Here is a 20146-nt window from a genome sequence, read left to right as displayed (position 1 = left end):
TTAAAACTCTTTTACATTTACAACCCATCTTACTGGCCTTCGCAAGATATCTCGCTTGCGCTTCTTCTTTTATACCTTTGTTTTCCCTCGTCTTTGATATTGCCCAGGAAATTTGCGACTCTTTTGACAAATAAACTGATCTTAGTTTGGTCCCAGAAGTTTTGGTCTTTTTACAACTAAAAACTTTTGGTCGCACAGATCAGCATGCTTTTTGTCTCCCAGATCATAGCCTTTGGGGTTGCGGAGTTACAACCATACAACATTATTCTATTGTGCAACTCCGTCAGAAACTTCTGTCAAACCATTTCTGACCCTTCATGCTGATCAGACAGTTAAGGTTTTTTGAAGGAAAGTTGCCCGCGTTGTTTTAAAAATAAATTTCTCGTGATTGTTGAGGCGCCCCCATACGTTTTATCATAGTATACTATGGTTTTATCGTGATGAAACGTTTTTCACGGATGGCTGCACATCACCCGCCAAGAAGAAAATATGTGAAATGGCAAACAAAACAGGATGGTAGATCTAGCATGATTAAACAAAAGGCATATGATCTTAAAATCTATGATGTACAATGCTTGAGTACACAACTAAAGCTGTTTGATGATTGCCAGAACGCTAGCTTCGTGTATCTGACGTATATTTGCTTAACTGTTTTTGTTGAATTAATGACAGCATATGTTTTCTTATATACTAATACTAAAGGGGAAAACCTATTTCTTTATCAAGAAAAGTCATTTTTGTAGAAAAGAGTAGACCTGGTCCAAATTTTTCAAAAAATTTTTCTCAGAAGCTATTGGCTAATGCATTATTATATAAAAAAAAGTATGCTTACCGAAAAACATCTTCCTCACAAATTACAAACTTTACAATCTTGTTCATGAGTATATTATATACTCATCCAGTCCATGACTATATATATGTTACCAAAATAAAATTTCCTGAATAGTAAGACTTGTTTTACCACTGACACATCAAAGATTAAATAAATGTACAAAACTGTATAATAAATAATATGGAATAAAACCACTATTTGGTTTTATTGTGTTTAACACCTCTGTATGAACTGAATGCATGACCAGTAGATAATATTATTATCTACCACAAAATCAACAAAAATAGTATAAATTATTAAAATTTATTTTGGTATTTTTTGGCAGTAGATCTGTTTTAATCAGAACAATTGACATTAAAATGAGAGTGAAATGCCAAGTGGAGGTTGTAAACCGAAATGTTGCTTCACAAGGAATGCGAGGAGGTTGTGGAAAAGCTGCCCAAGCCACATTGTTTCTAGCCCGTAAACCTGGGGACGTCGTGTTTCTTATGTACTGCACTGTAAAAGACAAGCAAGGAGTAAAATACAAAGTAAAGGCAAACATTCAACAAATATTTGGAAAGTTTCTTTCTGAAGGCAAGGCAACCATCAGACTCAGTAGATTTGTGCATTAAAAAGGCCGATCCCAATGAGCTTAGAAGAATATTGAGTGCTCTTGCAATGGCACACAAGGGCCAAACACTGTCTGGCCAAAGTGTACTTTCGTCTATGGCACCTGCCAAAACAAAACACATTGAAGCTCTGAAAACCAAGTTAAACATTCAAAGCAAAAGTGATTATCCAATGACAACTTCATTTCCAACGAAACTTGAAAAACTCAGGGTTAATGGTTGTCAGCTTGTTAAAATTGATTCAAGAATATTTGGTCTTAGACATTTGACTTTACTGGATTTAAGCTCTAATAAAATTAAATCCATTCCTATTCCTATTGGTGAAATGAACTTAGCCGAGTTAACATTGTCAGACAATTTTATCACCGAGTTCCCAAAACAGCTTTGTTCTGCAACATCTCCACTTTGTAAAACATTAAAAACATTGTCCATGGACTACAATGAACTGACATATCTTCCAGACAGCTTCTGTTTGTTAGGAGAGCTTTGGCAACTTCAACTTAGCCACAACAAACTAATTAAGCTGCCCACACAAATTGGCAAACTACGTAATTTAAAGCGCTTTTGGGCATCACACAACCAACTTTGCTTTTTACCTTATACCTTTATTAACTTGCGATTAGAAAAACTGGATTTATTTATGAAGAGCTTTGTGCTTGACTCTATAGAAAGGACATCTCGTGATGTTTTCACGATTAAAAAAATGTTATCTCTTAAAGAATGCAGTGCCCGAACTGTAAGAAGTTGCAACATACCATTTGATAACAAGGAAGTGTTTTCTCATGTTATGATTAAATACCTTAAGGACGCATATTGGTGTTTCTATGAAAATTAGTTTTGGTGCTGGGAAATGCCCACCGTGTAGACCTGTGTCACAATGCAAAGTCATGCATCACCAAGCAAAGCAGTGACGCAATTAAGTTAAATTTATGGTTGAATGTGCGCACATGTGCGTGCTGTTGTCATGGCGAATTTTAGGGTGTTTGGGGCAGTTTTAGTGGGGTTTTGGGCTATTCCAATTAGGTAGTAACATGCTGGTGGGTGCTGCTGAAAATTATGTTGAAAATGGAGCAAAAAAATCAGGCTGTATTTGTGGAAAAATGAATCGTTTAAGTGTCCAATCATTTGTGATTTTATGAAAGATCCATTTCATATCTACAAAGTTTGATCGATATTAGTCTCCGAAAAAATGGTTTAGCCACCCCCCTAGGGCCATTTGCCCCCTGGTTACTCAGTATTTTGGTTAAAAGAGCAACAAAAAATGGAACTGGATTTTGCAGAAAAATGAATCGTTCAACTACCCACTCATTTTCATTTTTTGTAAGTTCCAACTCTTCTCTATGCGATGGCATCAAATTTAGTTGCTGAAAAAGTGTCAAAGCCCTCCCCCAAGGGCTGGGTATACCCCCCTGTTGGTTATATGATCTTCCAGGAGGCCCAACAAGTCCTTGCTCTGTACAGTCTCATCCAGGAGCAAATTTTTTTTCAACTTTGTAGAATTTTAGGTTCCTATGTAAGTCACAAGACCCATCAACGGTCATTGTGAAACAAGCGGAACAGTCGCTAGATGCATAACAGCCGAGGGCCTTGAACACAGGATTTCTCCAATCTAATACCCATATAGGTCCTTAAGTCCGCCAAGCAATGTCCATGTGCAAAGCATTGCTTTGAATCCTTTGCTATGTGCATGCTTACATACGATTTAAAACAGATTTGTGAAAGCATGATTGGTTTGGACGTTTCTGGGCAAACAAACGTCTCAATTGAATCCATACTTTGCTCTAAGAAATGTGTTGAAAAATATCTTGCACATGGTCTTTTCCAATGACTTTCTATTTCCTTTTTTTAGTATTGCAGTATTTTTCACTGTGTAAACTTTCTTCTATGTGCCCAGTTCTGTATTAGCGCTTAACAGATGCATGATACCCGACAAATCAAATATTTTTTTGCTCTGATTACTACTAGGTAATGAACAATCAATACAGAAGGTAAAAAAACATGTGGACCAATAATTCAATGGAAGTTTCTTTTGCATAGAAGGAATATGAACGAGTATAAACAAACAATAACTGTCAGGCATGTCGAACAGCAACCGCATATTTGACCATATATATCGGTGCGGTTGGAAGCCATGTTGGTCCTTGGATATAACACTGCGTATTCTTGCGATGACGACTTTTGGTTGTTTGATATAGCTGCGACAAGGTTTGTTTAATATGATTTGAGGTTTGAACGGCTTGCTGACCTCTGTAATTTGATTCTAATCCAAAAAACACAACTTTTTGGAAATGCTTGTTGTACCTTGTAAAATATGGCAAATTGTAAAAATTATTCTGCCAGAATGAGGGTGGTACCATTTCATGTAAACAGGGCTAATGTGACACCGTATTTGTTGATAATGTTAATAATGCAGTTGTTATTTGACCAAAGAGACGCTAGTCGACAAAACTTTTTTTCCAATCGACAAATCTTCAAACGCACATAACTCGGTCGTTACTCGTGGGATTTCGATAATTTTTTTTGCAAGATGCATAGATTGACACAAAATTTATGAAAATGCAAAAATTATCAATTTCGAACGATTTTCGTAACGGATATTAATAAGCATTGTCATAAATCAGCTATAACTTTTTTCATTAGTCGACAGGAAAGATAATTCTACCACCGTTGCAAAGCCCTTTAAAATCCCTTTACAGCGATACCTAACTTGTGCGCCATTTTGTGGGGGAAATATGTTTACCGACCGAATATTGAATATGACCGTCATAAAAAAATCAGTCTTTCACTTGTAACTTTTTTCACCAATCTCCAACTTGCTGACCCCTGTAATTTGATTCTAATCCAAAAAACACAACTTTTTGGTAAATGCTTGTGATACCTTGTAAAATATGGTAAATTTGCAAAATTATTCTGCCAGAATGAGCGTGGTGAAATGGTATGCGAGCGAGCTTGCGCCGTTGAACCATGAAAAACAAACAGACCATAACGAGCGAGCTTCGGTCCTTAATTTGCATGGTCTGATGTTTTTGAAAAATGTGCTATGTAGTGAAATGACTGTTGTAGTTCATAATCATTAAAAACGATGCCGGTTGAGAAAAGTTTTTTGCTTTTGTTACATCCTGGTGCATAGCATTCTCTGGGCCGAAGATTTGGGCAATATTCACTTTGCAATCAGTCATTGTAAAAACATTGGTATTGTCTGCAAATAGGGATGTTTTGTATTCTTTATGGTGGAGGCGTATGCCTTCAAAGTCGACCTGTCTAAGCGCTGTTGCTAGGCATTCAATGCAGAACACAGTTGAGGAGAGTGCATGGGTCTCCCTGTCTGACACCACGTTCTATGTCAAACAATTGAGAGACAAAGTTGCAATTAGTGACTCTCGCAGATGCATTTTGATAGAAGCATTTATTTAAATTGACAAATCCGGCACCAAACCCGAAAGCAGAGAGAGTTGCGGAAATAAATTCCCACCTTAAGATGTCAAAAACTTTATATGTATGGGGAGTCATTACCGCCCCTGAAACATGGTAATGGTCCGTACTGTCAATCATGTCGTACAGCAACCGCATATTTGACCATATATATCGGTGCGGTTGGAAGCCATGTTGGTCCTTGGATATAACACTGCGTATTCTTGCGTTGACGACTTTTGAGGCGATCTTATAGTCCATGTTTGGCAAAGTTATCGTGATAATTTTGGAGCTGCAGAAGATCTTTCCCAGGCTTAGGAAACAGGGTGATCAGTCCTTCGGTTTGTGACGTGGACATTTTACCAGTATTAACCATTTTACGAGTTTATAATTCCGTTCTCTTGATATTGGTCAATATTGGTACCTATTACCACAACGCTGAGCAGAACTGTTTGAATTAGGGAAAATTTATTGCATGCCGCCATTATGCTATGCTGATTCGCGAAAAGCGGGTCATGTTTAATGGGCAATTTGGAAGTCGTCCGCCATCTTAATTTCGAATTTGTTAATTGTTGTAGAGCATTAAATTTCCGTTCTCTTGATATTGGTCAATATTGGCACCTATTATCACAACACTGAGCACGAATGTTTTAATTAAGGAAATTTTTCGCATGCCGCCATTATGCTAAATCGCAAAAAGAGGCGATTTTTTTTATTCGCGATTTTGTTGTTTGATATAGCTGCGACAAGGTTTGTTTAATATGATTTGAGGTTTGAACGGCTTGCTGACCTCTGTAATTTGATTCTAACCTAAAAAACACAACTTTTTGGAAATGCTTGTTGTACCTTGTAAAATATGGCAAATTGTAAAAATTATTCTGCCAGAATGAGGGTGGTACCATTTCATGTAAACAGGGCTAATGTGACACCGTATTTGTTGATAATGTTAATAATGCAGTTGTTATTTGACCAAAGAGACGCTAGTCGACAAAACTCTTTTCCAGTCGACAAATCTTCAAACGCACATAACTCTGCCGTTACTCGTGGGATTTCGATAATTTTTTGGCAAGATGCATAGATTGACACAAAATTTATGAAAATGCAAAAATTATCAATTTCAAACGATTTTGGTAACGGATATTAATAAGCATTGTCATGAATCAGCCTTAACTTTTTTCATAGGTCGAAAGAAAAGATTTGTTTAATTCTACTACCGTTGGAAAACCCTTTAAAATCCCTTTACAGCGATACCTAGCTTGTGCGCGATTTCGTGGGGGAAATATGTTTACCGACCGATTATGAAATATGACCGTCATAAAAAAAATCAGTCTTTCACTTGTAACTTTGGCTACAGTTCTGAAGGACAGACAATTCTACTACCGTAAGGTTGCACCTATAGTGTAGTGACCAACGGATGAGGGTGATTGTATAGTCACCACATAGTAAAAGTCTTTGCTTGGCCGTTTGGTCAGCAAAGTCGTCTGATAGTCACACCAGCTGCACTGATGAGACCTTTTAGGTCGAAACAGCGGTCATCTGTCTGCAGCTTACACAATTCTACTACCATCGCAAAGCTTACAACCTTTCCAACAATACCAAACTTGTCTTCTCATTCGTTGGGGAAATATGTTTACCGACCGAATGTTAATTATGACCGTCATAAAAAAATCAGTCTTTCACTTGTAACTTTTTTCACAAATCTCCAACTTGCTGACCCCTGTAATTTGATTCTAATCCAAAAAACACAACTTTTTGGTAAATGCTTGTGATACCTTGTAAAATATGGTAAATTGGCAAAATTATTCTGCCAGAATGAGCGTGGTGAAATGGTTTTGCGAACGAGCTTGCGCCGTTGAACCATGAAAAACAAACAGACCTTAACGAGCGAGCTTCGATCCTTAATTTGCATGAGCCCTTACATGGACGTCTAAAGCGGGTTCGCGGCACGCTTCTTACCCGCTTTCCGCCATTATCAGAAATAGCGTTACTCATCACAGCCCAAGCTAGTTCGGAAGCGGTTTCGGCGAACTAGCTTAATAGGGGTGGGTTCGGAAGCTAGTTCGCCCAACTAGCTTCTTTTCGCGAACCAGCTGTTCGAAAAATTTGACGGCAAAATCAAGTTAGATTAGGTTTGCTTGTTGATGTTTTTCGAAGATATTCTTTTTGGGGTTTTAATTTGTGTGCTTGGTATTAATATTTATTTCATAAAAAATGACAAAAATATTGCGAAAAAGTCCAGTAATTTGGACCAACGAAGCAATACACCAGTTGTAAAAAAGTGTTGAAGAAAGAAAAGTCCTGACTCCCTCACTTCTTCACACAAATACCCAAAGCATTCTTTACTCAATCTGAAATGGGTCAACCACTGGGAATCATTGAAACCGGGAACTATAACATTCCACCATTGTCCTGACCTAAAACAAACGAAAATAACATTGAACTTAACCAAGATACAAAACTATGAATGCAAAGCGAAGCACAGTATTCCAGTAAGCATAAAGCCTGGCCCATAAATACCACAAATATCTCACCTCTGTAATCGCCACGGATGTAAATTGAGCCCCGAAGCTCGCTCGTTATGGTCTGTTAGTTCTTCACGGCTCGATCCCGCAAGCTCGTTCGCAAACCATTTCATGTAAACAGGGCTATGGTCTGATGTTTTTGCAAAATGGAGTTTGTAGTGAAATGATTGTTGTAGTTCATAATCAATAAAAACGATGCCGGTTGAGAAAAGTTTTTTGCTTTTGTTACATCCTGCATGGTGCATAGCATTCTCTGGGCCGAAGATTTGGGCAACCTTTTCGTAGGCAAAGGTAATTATTTGCCTGGAATGACTGTACTTTTCCAGATCTGTAGTTAAACATTCGCTTCTGTTTTACATCAGGTCATCTGTTAATTTCAGAATAAACAAAGTAAGCTTGTTTGTGTGGAAACAAAACCTAATTTATGCGTGAACCAAACTCAACTTACTCTATGGCCAAAAGTACATTATTTGCGCAATCCTATATGCCTGTGCTATATGTAACTAAAAGCTGGTTGTGGTGCTTTACTGCAACTTGTCACCAAGAGATTTGTTTATTACTTTTTATCTACTACTTTTTGCTGGCTTTTGTACATACATGATAGGTAATAAAAAGCACTTTCCTGTTGTGCCTAGAAAAAAAGTTATGATCGAAAAACTGTTTTTTTTAGGCCGTGGTTATGAACAATATTTGGTCGGTAAACTTATGTCCCCCACGAATGAGAAGACAAGTTTGGTATCGTTGGAAAGGTATTTGTGTAAGCTTTGCAAAGGTGGTAGAATTGTCTTTTCCGTCGAACTGCAGCCGAAGTTATAAGTAAAAGACTGATTCTTGTTATGACGGTCATAATTAATATTCGGTATTTCCCCCGCGAAATCGCGCACAAGTTAGGTATCGCTGTAAAGGGATTTTAAAGGGCTTTCCAACGGTAGTAGAATTATCTTTCCTATCGATTAATGAAAAAAGTTAGAGCTGATTTATAACAATGCTTATTAATATCCGTTACAAAAATCGTTCGAAATTGATAATTTTAAGATTTTTACATTTTCATAAATTTTGTGTCAATCTATGCATGTTGCAAAAAATTATCGAAATCCCACGAGTAACGGCAGAGTTATGTGCGTTTGAAGTTTTGTCGAATAGAAAAAAAGTTTTGTCGACTAACGTCTCTTTGCTTATTTTTTGGAGCGTTTTATTATTTCAAATTTAATAACCCGAGCGCTAGCGCCACCGTACGTGTTGAAAATCGAGTAAAAGTTGACACAAATACGTTTACGAAATGCAGCGACTTAGCGCCAAATTGACAAATAAAGTGCATATGATACGGTCATGGCAACTTTGCGTAAAAAAACATATATCCAAAGTTTTTCGGTTCTACGTCAACTAAAAAATGTAGAAAACTGCACGAAAATTAGCGGCGACCAAAAATCGTAAACCTTTTGCGCTGAGGCGAAAATGACATCACACTAGGCGCTCGCGTCGAAAAAATGCATTGTTTACATAGGAGAAGGCGCCTTATATTGCAGAAATCGAATAGTTTTAAACATAGGAGAATCCACAGATTACGTTTCCTCTAAGGTCAGGACAAGGTTTTACATCGCACAAAAATATGTCACTGTCACAAACCAAAGGCTTATTTGTCCATGATTATCAGAAGACCAAAGGGTATAGCAGCAACGACATTACTCTGTACTTCAATAAGACGGGGATGGTGCGTTTCTTTCCTTAGTGACATTACATGACGTCATTTTGGGTGTGATGTCATAACTTTAACCTCACCTTTGTGTGGACTTTTGATGATTCCAACATTTCTAGTTACAACTATTAGCGAAAAATACATTAGTGGTTGATTGTGGCAGATTAAAAAAATCAGTTATGACGCGATTTCGTAGGCAACGCTACTGTTCGGACAAAAAGTGATACTATGACAGAATAACAGTGCTGTGTTGCATAATCAGCTAATTTGGTCGGTTTTTCTCGGCGGTCTTTGCCAGCCGCAGAATTCAATTAACCTACTTCTATCTTTTGCTGTGAGTGGACACAACGACAATCCTATATTGACGGTTTGTCTCTGTCGTGTTTTCAAAAGTTCATGTATCACTGTTAGCAATCATAAATGCTGTAACAACAAGAACACCCTGTCCCAGTAACTGTTTTATTATAACACAACTAAGTAAGACATAATAGGTTGAAACAGCGGCCATCTGTCTGCAGCTCAAATTAACATCAAAATTTGTTGCACTTGTTGTCCCCAGTTTGATGCAATACTATACTAAACCAGTTTTCCATTCCTACGCATAAGGCTTGCTGCCAGCACTCGCACGACCAAAGCGCCTTCTATGACGTCACGTAACCATAATCTCGCTTTCGCACGATTTCGTTCGCAGCGGTAAAAATGCGACTTTGATCAGCTATATCTCAGAAACCAGTCGCCGTATCAAGCTACTTTTTTCGCCAAAAATGTTTTGAAGTTATGAACATCTCTTAGTTTAATTATTAACATGATTTATTTTTCCGTGTCACATGCACTTTAAGTTAACGTTTTGTCCATTTCTAGTTACCAAACTTATCTTTGCTCACAAACATTTTTGTCGCTGTGAGGGTAAATGTCTCTTAGAACAATACCATGCCATTTTTATACAGACAAGGAAGTGGACATTAACGAGCAATTTGCATCACGCAGTTTCAATTCGAACGTATTTTCTAAACTGTAGTTATTGCTAAACTACAAAAACCAAGTTAGAGAAACCAACCATGCAATCGACCGCATTGTATGCGTCACATCATTTTCCGTTCGTTGATATTTATAGATTTTCTGTTGGGATATTTCTCTTTCGTACGTTCGCGTGAGACAGTTTCGAACAATAAACCTACTGCTTATTACACTGACACATTACAAGACTTGGCTATTATTTTTAGACAAACTTACCTAATGTTTTACCATTTCGCGGGGTAAAGGCGAATAAAAAAAAACACATGCATTAAGCACACCAGTGATTTATGTAGAAGCTATGAATGACTTGGAGACTGGGGGTAGGCCAGATATATTTTAACTGACATGCATCTTATTACTGTCTCTGTAGTTGCAGCTATGTGTGTATATCGGATGATAAGTATCAGTGTTTACAAATAGCATCTGTGTGTAAGCCAAACGTGTGGATTATGAAGTGGCATATGATGAAATCAAGCACTTACTGTTTCGCTGCTCTTATTCTGGGACAATTGAAATTTTCCTCGGGTAAGGTGCATTTCATTTCTCCTTGTGTGTTTCCGTGCCTTTTGCCATTTGGCAAACTATTTTTAATACATGGTATTACTTATGCGTTGTCTGATTACGGTGGTGGAGATCCTCTACGCATGTGAAGGTCGCCTGACAAGTTGTGCGCTTGCGCACCAGTGTACCTTGGCCACAATATACCCCGTGAAGCCACTGAGCTTCTGTAGCTCAGTTGGTAGAGCTTTGGGCCTGGTTAGCCCAGGGTCGTAAGTTCAAACCTCACCGGGAGCTTGATTTTTCAGATCTCGCTCCGACTTGATGTCGGGAAAAGAGGCTGATCCAGCTTGGCTGCAATGCCTTGGCTGTGAAGCCTGTGAACCTTACTATTTTTAGTACTTTAGAAATGCTGCTTAACGTTGCTTGAATACAAAAAAATTAAATAGCACGTTGCTGAATACTGCTCTTCTGGCATATTCAGCAATAAAACATGCCTGGCAGCGTCAGTGACAATTTATTTAAATTGTACGTACTTAGTGAATCAAAGTGTTTGTTTTGTTGAAATATGAATCCTATTTTCGCGTAAGTATAAAAATAATTGCAATTTAATACTGTACGATGATTTAAAAATTACTGAAACATTGGGATTAATATAATACTGGACAAAGTCTTCCGTATTATAACAAAATTCTCCGTTTGGATTGGACCGTTGTCCATATTGGCCACAGAAGTAGGCAACACAATACGAATCACTTAATTAATGGCGAACAGACCACAAATTATTGATGACTTCCTTTCATTAAACATACGCACATGACCGAATCATTGAACACAGGCAATTAAGCCAAATTTAGTAATCACACCTTGTTATAATACAGCACAAACATGTGGTGGGGATTTTGTGGCAAACAGTAGCATCCAAGAAGCGTATTCTGTAGGCTATCCCAATTACTATGAAGACAACTCGAACTGCACGTGGACCGTGACCCCTCAAAACATTAGCGGGAGTTTGTATATTAAAATTGTTACCCTCAATACGGAAAGCTGTTGCGACTATTTAAAGGTATAAGCAATGGTGTAAACATTTGCATGTGCTTGTGATTCAGTTTACTGACTAACTGATTAAATTCCACCTGTGGTTGCCCATATAAATGCAATCATTCCCATTGAGAGTATGTCATCTTTTTTCACGCCGTCACAGGCACACAACTGCCCTATCTTTAGCATTTACATTCTGTTTGTATTTAACTTACCTACAAACTTTATGTATACCGAAATTAAACCGAAACTAAGTCTTTTGTGCGAAATACATGCACTCGAAACAAAAGCCTTAAATACTCAAAAAATTGTATTTTATGCAGGTGTTTGGTGGCAACAATCTACTTGGAACATACAGAGGAAGCACAAACAACATAAACATCGTAATTCACAGCTCCTCAGCAAGACTTGTTTTTCAAAGCGATTCATCTGTGAGCGACACAGGATTTCTATTCCAATACATGGAAGGTGTGTCAATACGTGTGAACCATAGCAGTACACTGTCATCTGTAATTTCTAGTAAAATACCCAACCAACAATACCTCACTCACCCGTAATTTCAAGCTGTTGCTATTTAAATAAATTATCAGAACTAAACGTATTTAGTGCAAATTACTAAACCGCGTGATAAACAGCAAAAGCACACTTAAAAATATTTGTTTGCTTCTATATTAACATCTATGAACACTATCACTTACATAACAGCAGTACAGAATCGAAAAAAATAACTCCCTTCTGTCTGATAATACTAAACGCCAAAACACTTACTTTTAGTTGCAACATGCGGATATACCCAGACTGCAGGCAACACAGAGCTGTCGTTGGATCTTTCCGGTGCCAAGGGTGTCCAGCAGTGTGGATGGAATTTCCTTTCCGCTGGATCAAAAATAGGCTTGAAAACTGCAGTCACGTTGCAAAACGACAGCAGCAGTATTTTTGAGGTTACATAGTTGACCAAATGTTAGTTACCTAGTATAACACCGTATCATAAGTGATTTGTGTTAGTTCACAATCTTCACAGTTCATTCCCTAATTTAATTTGTTTATCTGTAGCTCTTTAACAAAAACCGAGTAAACTAAAGTTGTAGAGGCGTTGAATGAGCTGGTAGATCCGAATCACAGAAAAATCGTCCGTCAAAACGTTTACTTAAAATGCAGTGCTCTTATTTTTGCGATAGTGAAAGTATATAGGTCCATACCCTATCGAAAAAGCGGTTGTTTTAAAAGCATGTTTGGTTATACTTATAAACAGTACAAAAAACAAGACATTGTGTTTGAAACCATTACCTCTTATCCAAATACTTAAATCTAAGACGCTGTTTTTGAAAATACGTCTATATTTTTTCCACGGAACAAAGAAATTCTATCTACAGATTTACGAAGGAAACGAATTATCTGTGAAACTAACCGGAGGTCTATCGGTGAGCCAAACATTTTCATCAACCTCGGTTTTGCGAATCTACTATTTCTCGTCTGGTACATCTGATATTGTGAATTCGTCGGCTAACACAGGTGATCAGATAATTGCATGCATTTCAGGATACATACTGCGGGAGCAAAATGAGGGTAAATGTACGCCAGAAAGCCGAGTCACGGTCTGCACTGTTTTTATGCCACTCAACCTTTAGGCGAAGTCAGTAGTTCCAGCTATAAAACCCGCAACTTACCTTATTCAGCAATGTTATCACAAAGCACAGTTAGGCATCGTAACATATCTATTGAATTACTTAAATCTTGCTCTTCGCGGTAACTTAACACATTTCCCTAGAATTCTAATTAAGTCGCTGCATCTACCAACACGCTGTTGTAGCATGGCAAAAACCTCTGCATGTAAAACATGTCCGATGTCACTGAAAAAAAGGTTGCTTGCGGCATCCCGCTTTGTGAAAAGGCAGGGGGAAAAAGGAAAATTGGGCGCTTTTGTCACCCTGTTAGTGGCAAACAAATGTAAGAAGATACGATGTAGTTCCGCTAAACTATTTACTTCAAGAGTATATTTTTGCCAGAAGTTGTTTTAACATTTACATTCTGACCAGATGTCAACGCATGTGAATCCACGCCTTGTGTCAACAATGCCACGTGTAGCGACGATATTTTAGATTACACTTGCTTCTGTGTTCCGGGATACACCGACAAAAACTGTCAAACCGGTAAGGAACGTTGCCTAATAAATAAACACATTTCTTTCTAGCATTTTCGCGTGGATCTTGTCCTACATGCGTCCTGTTGTCAAACATTGGCAACAGCCATAAGGGATGTTACACTGACCTAAATCAACTGTGCCGGATGCAAGTAACAAAAACAGTAAACCACCGCTTGTTTCAAAAATGTCAGGTCACGAAATCTTATCAATTTGTACCCTTTAAACTGCGGTTTCAGTTACTAGAGTTTTTGCTTTGCCATGATATTTAAGGCCTTAATTATAATCAACCAACGCCCCGAAGGGCAAAAAATATAACTAACCCGTCAAGGGGATCTTTCCGAGAATTGCTGCAAGAAAAGGATTATCTATCATTATTTGTAAGAGTCACTGGACTGACACACTAGGTGTGAGACATCGACTAATCACCCTACAAGAGCAAAAGGAGGACACCTAATTTTAATTTAAACATTGCGTTTTGCAGACATTGACGATTGCAATCCATCCCTTTGTCAGCACAGCTCAACGTGCGTTGACCATGTTAACGACTATTCCTGTGTATGCACCCCAGGATACACAGGCAAAAATTGCGAAACAGGTACGGATGTGTACCGCCTGCAAAACATTTGGGAGAAGTGTTTGTTTGCAAGTCCTAGCAGCGCTGAAGCGTAATTTGCCATGGTAATTTACACCTCCACCGACGAAATGTGAAGTTTGCAGATTCACGCATGACAGCACAACCAATCTATACTTGCAAAAAGTGATTACTAGGACTGACCTAGATTATTAAACAATCTTTCAAGATACTGGTTTATAGAATACGTATATTTCGCCTACGCGGCACCATCGGTAGTCTTATTCAAATAGAATCTATTCAATAATCTAGGTCAGTCCTAATCACTTTTTGCAAGAATTTTAGTGCCACGATCCCAAGACCAATGAAAGTTGTCAGTGGGAGAACTATGCTTTATATAAACATTTTTATATATTCAATCTTTACTTTTGATAAGATATCAATGAATGTGAATCATCACCATGTCTGAACGGAGCGACTTGCAACAATCAACTTAACAGATATATTTGTGACTGCGTACTTGGGTATAATGGAACAAACTGCGAGGCGGGTAGGTCTACATACAAAGTTCAAACCTTGTTAATAAACCTATATCACTACTGTGTGTGATCGCATATGTATCTCTGAAGCTGTAGGTAATATTCATGACGTGATCTAAAACTGCACATACCATTAGTGAATAGCAGGTACCATTAATAGCCTACGTCACCGAAAATACTAAGTAATTTAAGACTGAAGCGGAAACTCTTACAGAGTAGTTCAAAATTCGATGATTTAATCAAAACGAAAAAAATGCTTTCGCATGGAAAAGCGGCAGAATTTATTTGTTTGTTTATTTGTTTTTGTGAACAGACATTAACGACTGTGAACCACTTCCGTGCCAGAACAACTCAACGTGTAGTGATATGGTGGCAGATTATCAGTGCGTTTGTCTCCCTGGATACACAGATAAGAATTGTTCAACAGGTACATTGGATGGAAGATACTATTGCACCGGGTCACAAAATTTTCGCCGGACTTGATCAACGTAAACCTGGGCAACATAGAAATCTGTGCGATGGTATTTCAATTTAAATATGTAACTAAAATTAACAGGTGGTTGCCCTAATCACACCTTAACCGTTAAAGTCGCACAGATTTCTGTTGTACACAGACTTATACGTGAAGTTTGGCGAAAACTTTGAGACCCAGTGTAGTAGTATTTTCCACATTGGATGAGGTTTTGTGTTTTGGGGCGACATCCAACCTCGAGGTGGAATGTCACAGTTAATTAGTATTTTTCCTTCTGTCTTACTTACAAAATTGTTCACTTATATTGCGATAATTTTCACGCCCTAACAGCCAACACGAAACCTTCCTGTAGACATAAACGACTGCGATCCACTGCCTTGTCAACATGGATCAACATGCAGCGATCTTATAGCTGATTATAATTGTATCTGTCTACCTGGCTACACCGACAAGAATTGCTCGACAAGTTAGTGTGAAATTTGTTTAACTACAAGCTAATACAAGAAACAGAACCTAAACATCCATTGCAGATATCAACGAATGCATTCCAGAACCATGTGTTTACGGTAATTGTACTGATTTGGTGAACAATTACACTTGCACATGTACCCCAGGTTACACAGGAAGAAATTGTTCCATTGGTAAGGATGACTTTAAACAGGTTATCAGTACTTAAGTAACGCGACTATTTGCAACCAGAACGAAATTATCACCATTTAGTAATTGTCGAAGGCCGGTTTCGATGACCCTTTCGTAGTACGTAACAGGCCATCACAACTTGTACATCTTCTAGATATTGACGAGTGCAACCCAATTCCTTGTGGGGCCCACGGCAATTGCACTGATTTGATTAATGATTACAACTGTTCGTGCGACGTTGGTTACACTGGAAGAAACTGTTCAATAAGTAAGAATAATTTGACTTCCTCTTTAAATCAAACTGTTGCCTTGCGTTAACCAAAAAGTGGTGTAAACGTGTTGAACCTTCGCTTATAGATATTAACGACTGTGAACCACTCCCATGCCTACACAACTCAACGTGTATCGACAAAGTAGCAGATTATCAATGTGTTTGTCTTCCTGGATATACAGACAAGAACTGCTCAACAGGTATAGAGGTTAAGATGCCTAGGGGCGGTATTTAGTATTACTCTTTGTTCTTAGACATAAACGATTGTTCGCCGGACCCATGTCACCATAATGGAAACTGCTCGGATTTGGTCAACGACTATGTGTGTTCCTGCTCAGCAGGATATACTGGGAAGAACTGCTCGATTGGTGAGTTGGATTTATGAAAACTACGTAACGTAAAAAACGAAATTCGATAATCGTAGCATCGTTCGGATGAATGTAGACTGATTTTTGTCCAATTTGCTTCACTAAAAGATAGAGTAGATGAACGTATTTCAGTATTTTACACTCTTTTATAGATATCAATGAATGCGATCCATCTCATTGCAAACATAACTCCACCTGCACCGACTTGATAGCTAACTACAGTTGTGACTGTCTACCCGGCTACACTGATAAAAACTGCTCCACGAGTAATTGGAAAAACAAAATATAGTGGAAAAACTTTTTTATCTTATTTTTATAATTTGCAGATATTGACGAGTGCATACCTGAACCATGTGCCAATGGAAGCTGCACAGATTTGGTAAACAACTACACTTGCACTTGCAACCCTGGATACACTGGAAGAAATTGCTCAGTCGGTAAGTGTTTGTCAACCGTGCTCTAACATGATTTCACTTTACTTGTGCGATTGTGTCAAAACACCAAATGTTCTTGTTGGCTAAACGATCACTCAGTGTCAGAAGGCCTATTCCTCACAAAGTGTAGATTGGATATGACATAGTCGCTAATATTTTTCAGATATTGACGAATGCATTCCTACGCCTTGTGGATCTAGCGGAAACTGTACAGACCTTATTAACGATTACCAATGTACATGCGATGCTGGGTACACTGGAAGAAATTGTTCAACAAGTAAAAAAACATTGCCTTGTTACTGAATTTTTGAAGTTTTGACAGATTTATTACGCTGCCGACTACACACCTATGATTGTTGTAACGAAAATAAGAATTGTATTGCTGCAATTTCATGTCCATTGCACTTACAGAGTAGTTCAAAATTCGATGATTTAATCAAAACGAAAAAAATGCTTTCGCATGGAAAAGCGGCAGAATTTATTTGTTTGTTTATTTGTTTTTGTGAACAGACATCAACGACTGTGAACCACTTCCGTGCCAGAACAACTCAACGTGTAGTGATATGGTGGCAGATTATCAGTGCGTTTGTCTCCCTGGATACACAGATAAGAATTGTTCAACAGGTACATTGGATGGAAGATACTATTACACCGGGTCACAAAATTTTCGCCAGACTTGATCAACGTAAACCTGGGCAACATAGAAATCTGTGCGATGGTATTTCAATTCAAATATGTAACTAAAGCTAACAGGTGGTTGCCCTAATCACACTTTAACCGTTAAAGTCGCACAGATTTCTGTTGTACACAGACTTATACGTGAAGTTTGGCGAAAACTTTGAGACCCAGTGTAGTAGTATTTTCCACATTGGATGAGGTTTTGTGTTTTGGGGCGACATCCAACCTCGAGGTAGAATGTCACAGTTAATTAGTATTTTTCCTTCTGTCTTACTTACAAAATTGTTCACTAATATTGCGATAATTTTCACGCCCTAACGGCCAACACGAAACCTTCCTGTAGACATAAACGACTGCGATCCACTGCCTTGTCAACATGGATCAACATGCAGCGATCTTATAGCTGATTATAATTGTATCTGTCTACCTGGCTACACCGACAAGAATTGCTCGACAAGTTAGTGTGAAATTTGTTTAACTACAAGCTAATACAAGAAACAGAACCTAAACATCCATTGCAGATATCAACGAATGCATTCCAGAACCATGTGTTTACGGTAATTGTACTGATTTGGTGAACAATTACACTTGCACATGTACCCCAGGTTACACAGGAAGAAATTGTTCCATTGGTAAGGATGACTTTAAACAGGTTATCAGTACTTAAGTAACGCGACTATTTGCAACAAGAACGAAATTATCACTATTTAGCAATTGTCGAAGGCCGGTTTCGATGACCCTTTCGTAGTACGTAACAGGCCATCACAACTTGTACATCTTCTAGATATTGACGAGTGCAACCCAATTCCTTGTGGGGCCCAAGGCAATTGCACTGATTTGATTAATGATTACAACTGTTCGTGCGACGTTGGTTACACTGGAAGAAACTGTTCAATAAGTAAGAATAATTTGACTTCCTCTTTAAATCAAACTGTTGCCTTGCGTTAACCAAAAAGTGGTGTAAACGTGTTGAACCTTCGCTTATAGATATTAACGACTGTGAACCACTCCCATGCCTACACAACTCAACGTGTATCGACAAAGTAGCAGATTATCAATGTGTTTGTCTTCCTGGATATACAGACAAGAACTGCTCAACAGGTATAGAGGTTAAGATGCCTAGGGGCGGCATTTAGTATTACTCTTTGTTCTTAGACATAAACGATTGTTCGCCGGACCCATGTCACCATAATGGAAACTGCTCGGATTTGGTCAACGACTATGTGTGTTCCTGCTCAGCAGGATATACTGGGAAGAACTGCTCGATTGGTGAGTTGGATTTATGAAAACTACGTAACGTAAAAAACGAAATTCGATAATCGTAGCATCGTTCGGATGAATGTAGACTGATTTTTGTCCAATTTGCTTCACTAAAAGATAGAGTAGATGAACGTATTTCAGTATTTTACACTCTTTTATAGATATCAATGAATGCGATCCATCTCCTTGCAAACATAACTCCACCTGCACCGACTTGATAGCTAACTACAGTTGTGACTGTCTACCCGGCTACACTGATAAAAACTGCTCCACGAGTAATTGGAAAAACAAAATATAGTGGAAAAACTTTTTTATCTTATTTTTATAATTTGCAGATATTGACGAGTGCATACCTGAACCATGTGCCAATGGAAGCTGCACAGATTTGGTAAACAACTACACTTGCACTTGCAACCCTGGATACACTGGAAGAAATTGCTCAGTCGGTAAGTGTTTGTCAACCGTGCTCTAACATGATTTCACTTTACTTGTGCGATTGTGTTAAAACACCAAATGTTCTTGTTGGCTAAACGATCACTCAGTGTCAGAAGGCCTATTCCTCACAAAGTGTAGATTGGATATGACATAGTCGCTAATATTTTTCAGATATTGACGAATGCATTCCTACGCCTTGTGGATCTAGCGGAAACTGTACAGACCTTATTAACGATTACCAATGTACATGCGATGCTGGGTACACTGGAAGAAATTGTTCAACAAGTAAAAAAACATTGCCTTGTTACTGAATTTTTGAAGTTTTGACAGATTTATTACGCTGCCAACTACACACCTATGTTTGTTGTAACGAAAATAAGAATTGTATTGCTGCAATTTCATGTCCATTGCACTTACAGAGTAGTTCAAAATTCGATGATTTAATCAAAACGAAAAAAATGCTTTCGCATGGAAAAGCGGCAGAATTTATTTGTTTGTTTATTTATTTTTGTGAACAGACATCAACGACTGTGAACCACTTCCGTGCCAGAACAACTCAACGTGTAGTGATATGGTGGCAGATTATCAGTGCGTTTGTCTCCCTGGATACACAGATAAGAATTGTTCAACAGGTACATTGGATGGAAGATACTATTACACCGGGTCACAAAATTTTCGCCGGACTTGATCAACGTAAACCTGGGCAAC

General features: G+C 38.2%; 1 protein-coding gene and 1 pseudogene across 1 annotated transcript in view; both read left to right on the top strand.

Moving 5' to 3' along the window:
* Window positions 1-1165: 1165 nt before the first annotated feature.
* LOC145898150 (leucine-rich repeat protein 1 pseudogene) lies at window positions 1166-3271 on the top strand (annotated as a pseudogene).
* Window positions 3272-10485: 7214 nt separating this feature from the next.
* LOC145898149 (uncharacterized) overlaps window positions 10486-20146 on the top strand; it is a 50317-nt gene continuing 40656 nt past the window's right edge. The window contains exons 1-27 of the mRNA XM_082986584.1: window positions 10486-10614; window positions 11469-11653; window positions 11952-12096; window positions 12403-12569; window positions 13002-13140; window positions 13665-13778; window positions 14253-14366; window positions 14779-14892; window positions 15195-15308; window positions 15706-15819; window positions 15884-15994; window positions 16147-16260; window positions 16350-16463; window positions 16518-16631; window positions 16784-16897; window positions 16958-17068; window positions 17229-17342; window positions 17576-17689; window positions 18087-18200; window positions 18265-18375; window positions 18528-18641; window positions 18731-18844; window positions 18899-19012; window positions 19165-19278; window positions 19339-19449; window positions 19610-19723; window positions 19957-20070. Of these exons, the coding sequence (XP_082842710.1) occupies window positions 10539-10614; window positions 11469-11653; window positions 11952-12096; window positions 12403-12569; window positions 13002-13140; window positions 13665-13778; window positions 14253-14366; window positions 14779-14892; window positions 15195-15308; window positions 15706-15819; window positions 15884-15994; window positions 16147-16260; window positions 16350-16463; window positions 16518-16631; window positions 16784-16897; window positions 16958-17068; window positions 17229-17342; window positions 17576-17689; window positions 18087-18200; window positions 18265-18375; window positions 18528-18641; window positions 18731-18844; window positions 18899-19012; window positions 19165-19278; window positions 19339-19449; window positions 19610-19723; window positions 19957-20070 (3208 nt within the window). The 5' untranslated portion in view covers window positions 10486-10538. The remainder of the gene's footprint in view (window positions 10615-11468; window positions 11654-11951; window positions 12097-12402; window positions 12570-13001; window positions 13141-13664; window positions 13779-14252; window positions 14367-14778; window positions 14893-15194; window positions 15309-15705; window positions 15820-15883; window positions 15995-16146; window positions 16261-16349; window positions 16464-16517; window positions 16632-16783; window positions 16898-16957; window positions 17069-17228; window positions 17343-17575; window positions 17690-18086; window positions 18201-18264; window positions 18376-18527; window positions 18642-18730; window positions 18845-18898; window positions 19013-19164; window positions 19279-19338; window positions 19450-19609; window positions 19724-19956; window positions 20071-20146) is intronic.

The sequence above is a fragment of the Ascidia mentula genome, chromosome 4 (assembly GCF_947561715.1).
Source record: "Ascidia mentula chromosome 4, kaAscMent1.1, whole genome shotgun sequence".
NCBI classification, from domain to species: Eukaryota; Metazoa; Chordata; class Ascidiacea; order Phlebobranchia; family Ascidiidae; genus Ascidia; species Ascidia mentula.
Note: the sequence above shows the minus strand (reverse complement) of the source record. Positions and strands in the feature narration are given on the sequence as shown.